This window comes from Spinacia oleracea, chromosome 1 (assembly GCF_020520425.1).
Source record: "Spinacia oleracea cultivar Varoflay chromosome 1, BTI_SOV_V1, whole genome shotgun sequence".
In the NCBI taxonomy this organism is placed as follows: Eukaryota; Viridiplantae; Streptophyta; class Magnoliopsida; order Caryophyllales; family Amaranthaceae; genus Spinacia; species Spinacia oleracea.
In genome coordinates, this window is record NC_079487.1 from 15,014,375 (window position 1) to 15,029,638 (window position 15,264).

The window sequence follows — 15,264 nt, forward strand, 5'->3', positions numbered from 1 at the left end:
ATACACATTTCTGAACCAATATTAACTAATACTTCATCATTTCCTCCTCTTTCGATTTATGATGATGATAAGGAGAACATAGAAACTCATTTCTAAATTCACAAACAAACATGTGAAAATGAGGGTATCACAACTATCTATCTCAAAAACACATTCGATCAAGACGACCTATTATGTCAGTCCTACCGTCCTACTCTTCATTCCAAAGCAAAGTACCAACATTCGATTCTCGTAGATACAATACATAATTAGTCCCTTCGTCTTACAATATTCGTTCACTTATAGGGTCACGGATTACAAAGTGCACAAAGATTGTAAAATCAATGGAGAAATACTTGGACACCTTCCAATTAGACTATGAATTGCCAATGCTTGCGCCTGGACTATAAATTAAAGCTTTTGTACCAATAATCAAAGCTAGAACTCATTACAAACACACACGATCAAGACAGCCTATCATGTCACTCCTACCGTTCATTCCAAAACAAAGTATCCACTACTCCCTTCGTCCTACAATACTCGTGCACTTATAAGGTCACAAATTACAAAGTGCACGAAGATTGTAAAATGAAGGGAGTGCGTATTACTTAGATACCTTCCAATTAAACCACAAATTTGACAAGACTATAAATCAACACTTATCTACCAATCAATCAAAGCTAGCTAGAACTTATTGACATGTTCTGTTTCAAAAAGAATATTGAAAGGTTTAGTATTGTTAAGAGTATCTTTCAAGATTGAGATCTGACCATCTTTGAGGAGTGTATCTTCTTCTAGGCACTCTATCTTCTTCTTAAGTGACTCGACTTCATGATTCAGCAACATGTTTTTCTCGCTGTATCCCTTCACCTCCTGCCACATGAAATCTCTCTCTTGACTTACTTTCGATAGAGTTCCTCTAATAGTCGTGAGCTCTTCATCATATGACCGTATGTCACCTTGAATCTGATTTATGGTTCCATCCTTTTTAATCATCTATTCAAGCAAGCAAGTGTAAAGACTGTTAAATAATGTTCATGAGTCTTTAATTACTTACTTTGTGTTGATAACTTGAGATACCTGTCAAAAACTGTCCCAACTCCTCCCAATCCTAAACAAATCTGACTTGAAATCTTAAAAAGACCATGAAAACTTATTTGAAACATGTTCTTCAAACTCGAAAAATGCACTTGACTGACTCTACCAACCCGAATAAGTTGGCATATAATACAAAACCCTAACCAAACCCAACAAAATTTAAGTGAAGATCTCATAATCACACTAAAACAAAAAACACTTCTAATCCGAATAATTAGATTGACATACCAGAACTCAAACTAACCTGTTTCATAGGTGACCATTTTCATGCAAATTACAAGCAACATTTTTTAATATGATCAAGTAAACTATACTAGATCTGATCAAAAGGTGGGGCGGGCCGGGTTCGGCCCGCCGCGGTCATAAAAAACTGCCCATTGTTTCGGGCCAATTTTGTGTGTTCAAAACCCGCTATTTTGGGCAAAAATGGCGGCTCATTTCGGGACGGGTCAAAATTATAACTAAATTTGTTGTTTTACGTTGCTCAAAGCCCGCATTTTTTTTAAAAATCGGGCCGGGCCCGAAAATCAAATCGGGTCGGAATATTCTGCCCAAAACCCGGTGATTTTCGGGCCGAATGTTGATCAGCTCTAAACTATACTGAGAAGGCAGGATTAAAAAATGTAAAAAAAACGCAATGCGCTTACCTGAAGTTCAAGATTCTTCATTTTATGATTTACACAAGAAACAGTATCAGACGTGTCTTGGATCTCTCTCTGCAGAACATCATGACTCCTCAGTGCTCTGGCTAGTTCAACCTGCATTTGTTCTACTTCCTTCTCTTTGAAATACAGTTTTTCCTTCAGAATTTTTGTTAGTAGCCTCTCTGCCTCTAGCTCAGATTTTAAATCATCCTACAAAAGTAAAATTGTACATCAGAACAAGGAACGAAAAAGCAGGTACTTCATACACAAATAATGGGGTGTAACAACTTTGACCATAGTTTTAATCGATTATCAAAGCTCGTAAAGTTTGACCATATTCGCTTACCTCCAAAGCCTCTCTATTAGATGTATCAGGTAACTCAGGTTCAGAACTAGCTATATTAGCTTTCTCCTTTAAAACAGCAGCAGTTTTTCCTAGGCTTCGTGTTAGCTGCTCTAAATCTTTCCTGAATCTCTGAACTTTTATACCATGTTGAACGAGAGAATGTGATTCCATAAAACCCTCAGAATCTGTTTTTCTCTCAAGAACACCGAGCAGATTATCACACATTGGGATACACTCATTTAGAAGAGATAAGCCCATGTTCTGCAAGCACTGAACATAAGATACCAGCTCATGCTCTAGTTTTAGAGCTGAAGAACCACCCACTTTTCCCATATTCTTTAATCGCTCCAACAAATATATATTTTCACTGCGAAGAGAATTGGTTTCAACTATACAAGTCTCCAACTGTCTCCTCAGATCTTGTTCAACTCCTGTCAAACGGAGTTGTTCCATTTGCAATTTGTTCGTAGGGTTCTCTGAATTTAAACATTGCCTTAATCCATCAACTGCCCTTTCTTGTTCAGTACAAGTCCCTCGAAGCCTTGCAACTACTTTGGTCAACTCAATATAATCTCTATCCTTTTCCTTGTAGTTTCTTTCCATAGAAGATTGAACTTCTTCAGAAACTTTCAGCTTATAATGAATCTCTGACAGCTGTTCCCGCAGACTGTCATTTTCCGATCTAGCTTCATCTGTTTCGGCTATTATATTCTTGAGATGAATCTGCATGTGTGATATTCTATCAGTGTACTCTTTTTCCTTGTTGTGGAAACCAGATTTTTCTCTTTGAAGAGACACGTTTTTTTCTGCAAGTTCCATTACTCTGTCTCTTAATCGATGCTCTTCTGACTGAAATTGTTTAAGCTTATCTTCCCATTCATCAGACCTTCTATCCAGCTCCTTCTGTAATCTAGATTTCACATCATCCTTATCTCTCTCCAGTTTCACTATCGTCGAGTTCATCTCTCCCTTCAACAATGACACTGCTTCTTTAGCAGCAACCTTTTCAGCAATCCGACACTGTAATTGATCATAGATTTCAAGCACCAAACTCCTTTTCTCTTCAACTAGGTTTCTAACATTCTCATCACTGTAATACTGAAATGATCTACCTTCAGCAAGCTGCTCAGAGAGTAGTCGCGTTCTTTCTTTAACTTCCTCTAATTTCCTCTGCAATGCTAAAGCAGCTTGATCCTCCTTTTCTTCAGATAACAAAGTAGAACTTTGCCCATCCAAATGCTTGTCAAGGATATCAACTCGGGTAGGATCATAACATTGCCGATCTGATTGCTTGTCACATACAGTTGTTGGCATCTCTACCCAATTGGGGCAAGTATCTCCATGACTTTTTGGGTCACATAATTGTTCTATCCTCAGAAGTCTTTCAACCACATCCTTTGCAATCTTTCTTGGAGACTCAGGTTGATTTTCGGACTTTAAAGAGTAATTTCTAGAAAGGAAAAACAAGTTACTCTCTTTGGAACTTCTAGGGTAATAATCACTGGTTCCAAGCTTCATTTCTTGATGCTGCTCACCATCTATGTAGAGGTCTAGCACTTTTCCTGGAATAGAAGTTGAAACAAAGGAACTCTGAGGTGAACTTGAATCAGATGGGCAGGAGCAAGCATGGTCCTGTAAGACTTCTGCGCGAGACATCTTAACAGTAGCTACATTAAACCCTTTGGGCTTAGAATCGCCTTTGTTGAACTGATAATCACTAAAACAAGGAAAATTTGAGGAAGTGTCAGTATTTTTTTTGGTGCAAATGGGCAATATAAATTACAAATGGCTCCCTGAGACCTATTGTACATAGTCCCTCAGTCTTAACCACTAGGCCAAGACATCATTGGTAGAGGAAGGGTCAGTATGAAATAGTACAAGATGTCTATTGAGTGACAAGTCAGATAGACATTAGGTTTATCAAGTCTACAAAATATAAGTTTATTATTATACAAACACTGCCTTGTTTCAATTACTCCCTCCGTCCCAAAATTATAGTCTTGTCTTCTATTTCGAGCGTCCCAAATTTATTGTGATGTTTCCTTATTTGGACATTACTTTACCACTTTCCCATACACTATATTCCCCTTTTCTTAAAACCCGTGTTTTTAGTCAAACAGGACAATAATTTTGGGACGGAGGGAGTAATAAGCAAGGGGATGATTGCTTACTTGGCGGAGGAACTCAACTATAGTGTTATTTGATCCTGTTATTCAGTAAATTGAGCAGAAGAAAGAACTTACCAATCAGAAATATCACGTCTTCTATGCCTTGGTGGAATATTTTTCCAATCCCTCAACCCGGTAAGATCTTGTTCACTGAACCTACCGCTATTGTCTGCTGCTGATGACATCTGAAAACTCCGACTTCTCCTAAGAACTAAGTTACTCCTTGTCTGTGATATGGTCTTTTTCTCAGTAACTTTTCCCTCACAGATAGGGATGCTGTGCTCAGAATTTCTGACCTTATTCTCCAAATTTCCCGAACCCATTGTCTTCCATCGCATTTGTGAGGACTGTTTCTTATCTCTTGTTGCTGGAGACTTCTGACGCTGTTCACCTCCTTCGGCTCCATGTGATGAAGAAGATTTGGGAAAGAAAAGTTTTTTCATCCTTATTCTTCAAGTAGCAGCATATATATGACCAAAATTTTAAATGATAATAGGTTTTGGCCTTCTTTCTATGGCTTGGCTAATTAAGCTTTGTAGTGCGAAGAGACCCTACAAATTAAGATCAATCAAAAGTTTTCGGAAGACAGCAACACATAATTGTGTCATTGTGAGTACTAATAACTCAACTAAAGAGCTAAATGTGGCATATACACTGTCAGAATACACACTACAGCAGTACAACGCCTACACTGTCAGATTCAGTTGATTATCAAACAGATTGTCATATTCAACTAAACATTATTGTTTTTGGTTATTGACTACTCAGTACAAAAACTCAGCTAGGAGATTATCATATTCTACCAAACAATATCAAAATCTGTTTGTCATGAAAACAAGCTACTCCGTAACAAATTGCTAATGCAAAAAGCCTTGTGTTTGAAATGCAACGATTTTCAGTAAAGGTTCAGAGTCGCCTCATTGGTATAATAATTCAAACAATTGTGTCCTTAACTGATTGAATACGAAAACTTAATTCCCATATTCATCTAGGCTAAATAAACCACACACCCCAAAAAGTGTTCCTAACAAAAAAGACGACAAATGTATGCTCCGTATACACTACATACGAAATTGTATTACTCAGACTCGTCATTTTAACCCAAAATATACTCCGTACATGAAATATTCGACACACCAGCAGGCACATGGACACACATTTCTCTATTGACCTCATACAATTGTCAAGCATTAGTGTCAAAGCACAAGACAAACTCACAAAAGGCCAATTTTCCGTACAATGAAACTTCTTTGTTTTCGGCAGTTTTTGCACAATAAATTTGTCATTTTATAAACTGCATTACTAAAGACAAATTACAAGCTTACAATTTATAAAAACTAAATTCTACTTCATAAATAATGAACAAATTCATCTAACAAAAGAATTCAAACAATTCCAAATAGCATAAATACTTACTCACCCACAATTCTTTGGCACATAATTCAAACACTTCCAACAAAATTATGATCAACCCTTCACCAAAAACCAGAGAATTTCACCAAATAACAACTCTCTGGTGGCAGATAAACAACAGTTTTCAACCAAATTATGAGATTTCTTCAATCAAAATCCAAGGATTCCATGAAAATGACAAATACCCATCTCAGGAAAACGTACAAAGATGACAAATTTATGAAAAGGGAATTATAAAAATTGAATTAAATGGAAGAAAATCCAGTTCCTCCAAACTTTTGCCACAAAAAAGATGAACAGAAATCAGTTGCAGAAGTTATAGAATAAAGTTGTTGAAATTTACTAGAAATAAAAGGTACCTGGAAATTGCGGCAAATTAAGAACAAAGTAAGGATGATGATTAACGATACTGACACGCCTGACAGCCTGACAGTGCAGAGTATTATCGGGATTGAAGCAGTTGAGTTACGTCTGAGAGAGATTTTTTAAAAGTAGGTTAACATTAATTTTTTAAGCAGAGGAATTAGTACTAGTTTAAGAGTTCTTAATTAAAAACTCAATCCTGCTTTGGCAACTAGGTCACGATGATTGGATTTTTGTTGTTTTTTTCGGCAGAAATGAGTTTTTGTTTTACTCCTTTGTTTGAGAATTGAAAGTCTCATTTCACTTGACAATTCGGGTTTGTACTGATTAAACTTCTAAATTTAACTCGACTGGTTTATTCAATTTAATTTTAAATACTTTATTATACTAAATAGTACTCCCCCCTCTGTCCCTTATAGTCTCGTTTGACTAAAACACAGGTTTTAAGAAAAATGGAATATAGTACATGAAAAAGGAGAATAAAGTACAAATGATGATCAAAAGCTTTTGTGTTAGACGGACTAACCCTCACGCGCCTGTCAGACCACCCGCTTTCCCCACGCGCGAGTGAGACCACGCGCACTATAAAAGCAAATTTTCTCTCTCTTCTCATTTCCTCTACTCTGAATGATTCATTCTATCTCTTCTCTCCCCTCCCCCCCTCTCCTCTCTCCTGCTTCAACACTCAAACCCTCCGCCTCTTTCGTCAACAACTCTGCTCAAAATCCAAAGGAAATCAGGAGGTGGAGGTGCGACGGTGGAGGTGCTACAGCTATGTCGATCTCGCCGCCGACCTCTCTCCCTCCCCAAGCTCATGACAATTTTCTCAAAAGTATCTCGATCTACTTCGTATTTTCGAGAAAATGGCGAGGAAGGCGGCGGCGTTGTTCGGGAATGAGGTAACTCTTCATCTCTCCTCTATTCTTCAGTTATCTTAGGTTTTGATTTTTCAAATTAATTTTTTATTATAAATTTAGGTGAATTTAGGTTTTTGATTTTAGGTTTTTTTTGCCTCTGATTAGTTGCGACTGTGGTGGTGGTTTTTAATCTGAATTCTTGATGAGTTTGGATCCATGATTACATGCAATGGTAACAATTAGGCTCGACAAGTCACAGATTAAAGGGAGTTTAAGGAGTTTAATTCTCATCCCAGTTTCTTCCGGCAGATGAATCCCGAAGCTACATTCCTTTTCCGGCCATTTTGAAGGAGCAATAGTGTATACTTCGTATTTGATTTATTTGTAATGATTATTGGTTTTAGTTAAAAATAACTTCATTTTAGTTACGCTTTTATTGTATATAGTTATGAAATAAAATGGTTTAGTTAAATCTTTTTTAAGGCTTAACAAATACGTTTTTATATCTGTAAACTTATTGGTTTCGTTGCTTAACTAATTGGTTTCATTGCTTAACTAATTAGTTCTAATGTTTAACTAATTGAATTTCATATTTAACTATTTGAATTTAAGGCTTAACAAATACTTTTTTTTTATATCTGTAAACTTATTGGTTCCGTTGCCTAACTAATTGGTTTCGTTGCTTAACTAATTGGTTTTATTTCTTAACTAATTGAATTTCAGGAATAACTAATTAGTTCCAGTGCTTGCTAATCAGTTTCATTGTTTAACTAATTAGTTTCAATGCTTAACTAATTGAATTTACGCTTAACAAATACTTATAAAAATCACTATAACGAAAATAGAAACAACATGAGTCAAAACCAAGGAAAGGATGGGTCAAAGCCCAAAAATATTACACCTAACCCATTATAGTATCACTTTAGGGTCACTAGTAAAGAATTTTCATTAACGATTTAATCTTAACTAAAACACGATTATTATTAACTAAATATAAGAAAATCTTAACTAAAACTTATAAAATCTTAACTAAACTTTGAAACATATAACTAAAACTTCTGAAATCATAACTAAAACTCCGAAAAGCTTAACTAAAACTTCTAAAATCATAACTAAAACTCAGAGAATCTTAACTAATTAGTTCTAATGCTTAACTAATTGGGTTCAGTCCTTAACTAATTTGTTCGGTTGCTTAACTAATTGGTTTCATCGTTTAACTAATTGGTCTAAATGCTTAACTAGTTGATCAATTGTTTAACTAATTGGTTCCGTTGCTTAATTAATTGCATTTCAGGCTTAACAACTATATATTTATAATTGTAAATTCATTAGTTTCATTGCTAAACAAATTAGTTCCACTGCTTAACTAATTGGATTCATTGCTTAACAAATTGGATTCTTTGCTTAAATAATTGGTTTCAGTGCATAACTAATTGGTTTTATTGCTTAACTAATTAGTTGCATTGCTTAACTAATTCGTTAGTAAAAATTATTTCGTTTTAATTAAGGTTAATCAATAAAATTATGTAATTTGACGTTGTTAATGATTGCTTATCTTGTATCGTTGCATCCCGTTCTTCTGAACTGCATATAAATGCAGCGCAATAGGGGCAAATCTTTTGTTATTGAGACGTACATCGACAAATCCCAATTTTGTTATATTCAACTTATGATTAAGTGTAAATTTGTTAATATATTCTTTTTATTTAAACTTTTGTTATATTTAGTTATAAAATAAAAATGGTTTAGTTATACTTTTTTAAGCATTTAAGTCGTTTTTTAATTTATTATTAAATAAAATGGGAACGAAATTATTCTTAACTAAAACGAAATGATTTTCAACTAAAACAAATATAATCTTTACTAAAACATAATTATTTTCAACTAAAACTTCTGAAATAATAACTAAAACTCGAAAATCTTAAATTAAAACTTTGTACTTAACTAATTGTTTTCATTGCTTAACTAATTGAATTTTAAGCTTAACTAATTGAAATTCAGGCTTACCAAATACTTCCTTTATATCTGTAAACTTATTAGTTTCACTGGTTAACTAATTAGTTTGAGTGTTTAACTAATTGGTTCGATTGCTTAACTAATTAGTTATAATTATGACCTATAATTCTCCTAACTATTTTTTTCCCATCTGTATCGAATGATTTAAGCTTACTAATTGGTTTCATCGCTTAACTAATTGAATTTCAAACTTAACTAATTACTTTCATTGTTTAACTAATTGAATTTCAAACTTAACTAATTAGTTTCATTGCTTAACTAATTGAATTTAATCTTAACTAATATAAAATTATTCCGAACTAACAAAGTTTTTGCATAACTAAAACGGTACTATTCTTAACTAAAATGAGAATATTTTTAACTAGACACAATAGAGGTATAATGTAACGCCCCGACCTCTAAATTACTTATTAAAGCATAATTAGCAGCGGAATTAACCTAATTTGGTCGGGACATTACCTGCCGTAATTCCCTTTTGGAAATTACAAGGCAACATTATACATAAGCCCTAAAAACCTCCAATTAATATAATAATCCTTTATATTCTAAAAATAAAAGTACATAACTTACTAAAAGTCTTTAATTAAACTATTATAACTTTAAGCATAAACTAGGTGAATTTTATTAAAGTGAAATTCCTCGCCTTTACTCGTTTCCATCGATCCCCGCAGTACCTAAAATGGAAAACAAAACGGTGAGCCGAAGACTCAGTAACGACTACCCTAGCAACGTAAATTCATTTCAACCCATTTTATTTAATAACACAGGGAGAATAGAATAAGTAAAACATTTAATAAAACATCATATTTAATTCATTGATAAACTTTTAATGAAAACGTCATTCATAAACTCTTAATTAACATGCTAGTTGTCGGCAAGTACGAACCGTGAAGGAATTCTCCACTGGGCCTGGGCCCATAAGAGCCTGGGTTCATCGTAACATGGGGCCTGGGCCCTGAGCCTGGGCTCATAAACCATGGGGCTTGGGCTCGTAATCCATGGGTGGACAGGTGTCCGTGGTGCATGCATGACCGGTAGATAGGAAGATGGTAGTTTATATACCGCCAGACAAACCAGTTCTTTCACTTTCATTTATCATGTTGTATGTAATTTTACCAAGCCTTGGCTTGTATTTCAATTCGAAATAATATAACTCATTTTATATCATAAAACATCATTTAGATCCTGGGATCCATAAAACATCATTTCATTCAACGCATCATATAAACATCATTTTATGAGAAAACTCAATCAAATCATATTATAAAGAATAATTCAAACAAATCATAATTCATTCCCACAATCCATAAAACATGTCAAAACATTTAATTCATAAATCCAATCATAACGTCATAATTTCGTAATACATTTATAAAGGGATTGCGGGTACTAGCAATAGCCGTTACCTCAACCGTAGTTTTATACTTCCCGTCTGATGGATCGTTCTTCCTGAGCTCCAAGTCCGATTTCTTTCAGAATATTAAATTTATTGAATTAGTATTAAACGATAAATAATCTAAAATTAATATTTTATAAATAATAAATTTTATAAGTAATGAATTTATAATTAACGAATTTTAATAAAAAGTATATTTTCGAAATTTAATGAAAATATTATTAATCGAAATTTCAATCGAAATATATTTTATATTTCATAAGCCGATTTTCATGAAAATATTATATAAATTCGGTTTTTGATACATAAAACTAGTAACTTATTTTCGTAAAATCAATAATTTAACCTGAAAAATAATAACGATTTATTAGTAACTAATTATATAATAACAATTATTAAAACATGCAAATTCATAGTTTAAAAATCTGAAATTACAATTTAGTTTTAACTTACCAAGGCCCAAATGAAAGTGGCCCAACTTAACTATGGTTTTTAAGGAGAATAAAACCAAAAAAAAACAGAAATTAGTTTTGGTGAAGCAGGGCACGAAATAGAGGGAAAGGGAGGGGCACGAACAGAGGAGAAAGGGAGGAAAGAGAGGAGGGAGGTGGCGGCTGGTTGGTCGGCGCAGCAGGGTTGCGCCGAAGGTGACGACGATGGTGGTGGTTGGTCACGGCGGAGAAACAACAAGGAGGGGGGAGAGGGAGATTTGTGCGAAAAGAGGAGAAGAGGCAGGGGAGTTTGAGGGAGGGGTATCTCGGGTCAGTTCTTGCCGGCGACTCGCCGGAGATTGGGGCAAAGATTGATTGATGATGCCGGTTGTGGTAGTGGTGGCGTGACGACGAGAGAGAGAGAGAGGAGGGAGCGCGACTTGGGCAAAAACAGGGGAGTTTTCTGGAGGTTTTTCGTTCGGTTTTTGGGGAGGAGAAAGGGAGGTGGCGAATGTATGGGTGGCGCATCATGGTTGCGCCGGTGTTGGTGATGGTAGAAGGTGGTGGGGCGTGGCGTTGGTGGTGCGACAAGCGAAAGGGAGGAGGGAGCAGGGGAGTGCGTGAGAGGAGAGGGAGCAGGGGGACGGTGGAGTGCGTGCGGTGGTGGTGGTTGACTGAAACAGCCCGATGGTGTGGCTGGGTTGTTGGATGTGGTGGTCAAGGTGGTCACGATGGTGGTTTGATGGTAGTCAGTGGTTGAGATGGTTGTTGTTGGTGGTGGTTCGAACAATGAAGGAACAAGGGAATTGATTTCTCAGTTTTATGAATTGATTTTGGTTGAGAACAAAAATTGAAATTGATTGTCTGATTATAAAAAGTCAAGAAGAGTGAAGAACAATGTGCATTACTTGAGGTCCAAGGAGTGAACCTGGACAGATTTGAGGGAAGGAAGGAAGGAAATTCCTTCCTGGTTTATACGTGGTGAGCAAGGGAAGAAAAGAAATGGAATTTTGGTTATTTGAGGGCATTTTCGTAATTTCACAATATTAGGCAAAAATTCAGAAATTGTTGTAATTTTCAGAAATTTATAAAAATAGAAATGTTTAATTAAAATCAAGTTTTAAAATAATTCTTTATAAAAAAAAATATCGTTAACGAAAAATAAATTTAGTTTCCGAATAAAATAAGAACGTTTCGAAATTATTCAAAATTCGAAATAAATTACGAAATAATTAATATTTAAAGAATAGCTCAAGCTCGTAAATTTGAAATTAAATTATAAACTGAAAAATAAATCGTGTAACAATATTAAAAATTCAAGCGAAATAAAACTTCGTTAATTAAAATAAAGTTCGAATTTAGGACTTAAAATGATTTTAAGTTAAATAAAAATAATTAAGCATAATTAATCGAGTTTTAAAAATTCGGGGTATTACATATAACTAAAAAACAATGTAACTAAATCATTTTATTTCATAACTAAATATAACAAAAATTTAACTAAAATAGAATAATTCATAACTAAAATTGATTTACATTTACAATCAAAACCCAAAATCATATTAGAGCCTTGTAAGCACCAACTACTCTACCCGACATCTCGCCACAGCAACAGGAGCACCTCACAACCATCCGCCACCACCGAAGGTCCAATAATGCCAACACCAATGCACAGAGGTGAATCACTTCGATCTGAAAAGCAAGTAATAGCCGATCATCACTTCGATCGCTGCCTCTATTCCTTCGTATCTCCTCAACGATCTCGCCGGAGACGATAGAAATCCAGCAGTCAACCATAATCTTTCTCCACCTCTTTCTCCATCATCGACGGCGAAAGTAGTGTCTCACCGCCACCTCCGATGAGATCTACAAAAGTAAAAAAGAAAATTCAAAAACCTAATTTCTAAAATCAACAACATTAATAAAAAAGCTGAAAATTAAAAAACCTAAAACAAGAAGAAGAAGGAAAATGGAGGAGAGAGATGGAAGTACCTCGTTGCTTCGATCTCTCCTTGCTCGCAGGCCGCGAGTACGGGTTCGCCACCACCGTTCTCCGCCGCCTTCGAAATTTGAGAATCGAGAAGGAGAGGCGGCGATTTCATCACCAGATCGCTCTGGTTCTCGCTTCCCCATCCCGCCGGCCACCAGGATCTCCCGCTGCTAAACAGACTTCGCTGGTCGCCGTCGCCTCATTCACGTCCGCCACCACCGCCACGAGCCACGATAAACCAGTAGATCTCGTTTCACCACCGCGCGCCTCCTTGCACGGTGCCAGTAGCCGCTCACCGCCATCGCACCTTCGTGGACCACCTCTTGGTGGTGGTGGCCATGGAACTAATTTTGAGGAGAGAGAAAGAGGCAGGTGTTTTGAGGAGAGAGAGAGAAATCGAGAGTTTTGAGGAGAGAGAGAGAAACCGAGAGTTGTGAGGAGAGAGAAATGAAAATTGGTATTATATATTTTCAGAAAATAAAATAAAAACAAAGTTGATATTAGGCTGACATCAGTAATGACGTGGCAATAAGGTGAGAACAAGGCGGTCTTTCCTGTAAGACCGTCTTTTCTAAAAGTTTGTAAATGATGATTGAGTTGTATGGAAATGTGAAATAAATGAATGTGAAAAAAATATTGTACATAGGAAAGTACTCCGTAGAATATAGTACCTGGGTGGGGTTTTTAATACATTTTTAATTAATATAGTACATGAGAAAGTGAGGACCTTAGTAGCCAAAATTTGAAACATGACTATAATTTCGGGACGCCCAATTTAGAAAACAAGACTATAATTTTGGCAAGGAGGGAGTACTCCCTCCGTTCCTAAATAAGTGTCAACTTTCCAAAAATAGCGTTCCCTTATAAGTGTCCAGTTTCCATTTTTGAACATACACTTTTTCCACTTTTCCATACACTTTTAACACTCTTCCATATACTTTTCTCACTTTTCCATAAATCATTATTATTTTTTCTTACACATTCTACACTTTTCCCACTTTTCAATCACCACATCCACTTTTATTTGTATTTTATCAATAAACAATTATCTACTTTTTCCTTAAAAAAAAACATTCTCAATCATTACTTCTTACACACAATTCAGTTTTATTAAATCCCGCGTAAATATCCAAAGTGGACACTTATTTAAAAACAGAGGGAGTACTTATTTCCTAGTTCGAGATTTAATAACGATGTCCAACTACTCCGTACATTTCTTTTATTTTCAAATGAGAAGTACAGTTTTATGTTTTTGTTGATACTTTGAGAGTTTAGTATTTTGTACATTTATATTGTTACTCATATGCCAAAACTTGTTTGTTTTCATATCTCGTCTTAGTCAATCCTTTCTCGAGCCAATCTCAATAACTTGCAATTACTCTATAGGCTTATTTTCACCGTTAGGAACCGAGAAGGAACTTGTATTATCGCAATAAATTAATAGTACGTAGCTGATTTATATTCCCTCCGTCCAAAATTAATTGTCATGTTGATAGTGTAACTTAAACTAATTACATGACAGACTAACAACTTTGAATAAGAAAGTATGTCATACTCTACATGTATACGACAACTAATAAAAGGAAGTCGATAAATTGAGACTTGCTAGGAAATGGTGTCCTACAAAATGTTTGGGGCTTTTCTCATCTACATTTCCTCCGTCTAAATTAATTGTCATGTTGATAGTGTAATTCAAATTAATAACGTGACAGACTATCAACTTTTAATCCAAAAATACAAGTATATAACAACTAGAGTAGTACTCCCTCCATTTCTTTTTGTTGTATCCGTTTCCATTTTAAGCGTTTCTTTTTGTTGTATCCGTTTCTATTTTTGGACATACATTTTATCCTAAACTACCCTTATATTTCTATCTAATTATCAAAATACCTAAAGATTCTACCCATATTCCCACCTAAATTTCCCCACCCCTATTATTTAATTTTTTTCCCTTCCCCATATACACACTCTCTCACCTCCTTTATCACCCATCATTATCACTCCTCTCTCTTATCTTATTTCTTTATTATTTTCTCTCTTCTTTTTTTATTATAATCTCTTACATACAATCATTTTTCTTACACCCAATCATTACACTTATACCAATACAAACCAAGATTCCAATTTTCTTAAAAACTCTCCACTTTTTGAAATGGATACATCAAAAAGAAATGAAGGGAGTACTACGTAATAACTTTGATTAGCTTAACATGCTTGATTAAGTACTCCTTATTTTTTATTTTATTATGAATATTATTAGTTACCCACAGAAAAGAACAGTTAAATTTGGCACATACCTTCAATCATGGATAGTTGCTTTTGCTTCCTTTATCTTTAATCTTTTGGAATAGAGTCCAAAGGTGTCTAATGCTGAAGGGAAACGATAAAACATGTAGGGCATTAGCCCATTAAAAGTCTTCATAATTAACTGTTTCTTTCCTCCCCTGCAAAATTTCACTAAACTACTAAAGTACTAATTCAGTACCTTCGTACTAATCTCTACTTAGTTTATGCTAATTATCAAGTGTATTGTGTACCTACCATACTCGTCGAGTTAACACCA

The 15,264-nt window shown here is 35.1% G+C and overlaps 1 protein-coding gene and 1 long non-coding RNA gene across 3 annotated transcripts; both read right to left on the reverse strand.

The window, feature by feature from the left end:
- Positions 1–362: 362 nt before the first annotated feature.
- LOC110777869 (uncharacterized) lies at positions 363–6,299 on the reverse strand. 2 transcript variants are annotated; one of them, XM_021982453.2, is made up of 5 exons: positions 6,008–6,299; positions 4,311–4,786; positions 2,068–3,784; positions 1,725–1,931; positions 363–975 (listed from the first exon to the last, which is right to left on the reverse strand). In XM_021982453.2, exons 2-5 carry the CDS (start codon positions 4,676–4,678, stop codon positions 664–666), a joined length of 2,604 nt encoding a protein of 867 aa, XP_021838145.2. In that variant the 5' UTR covers positions 4,679–4,786; positions 6,008–6,299; the 3' UTR covers positions 363–663. The 2 variants fall into 2 exon arrangements, with proteins under 2 accessions (XP_021838145.2, XP_021838146.2); XM_021982454.2 differs by lacking the exon at positions 6,008–6,299 and adding an exon at positions 5,656–5,976.
- A 5,855-nt stretch (positions 6,300–12,154) lies between these two features.
- LOC130465745 (uncharacterized) lies at positions 12,155–15,202 on the reverse strand. The gene is made up of 2 exons (XR_008925759.1): positions 12,704–15,202; positions 12,155–12,577 (listed from the first exon to the last, which is right to left on the reverse strand). It is a non-coding gene; the product is annotated as an uncharacterized lncRNA (long non-coding RNA).
- Positions 15,203–15,264: the final 62 nt, after the last annotated feature.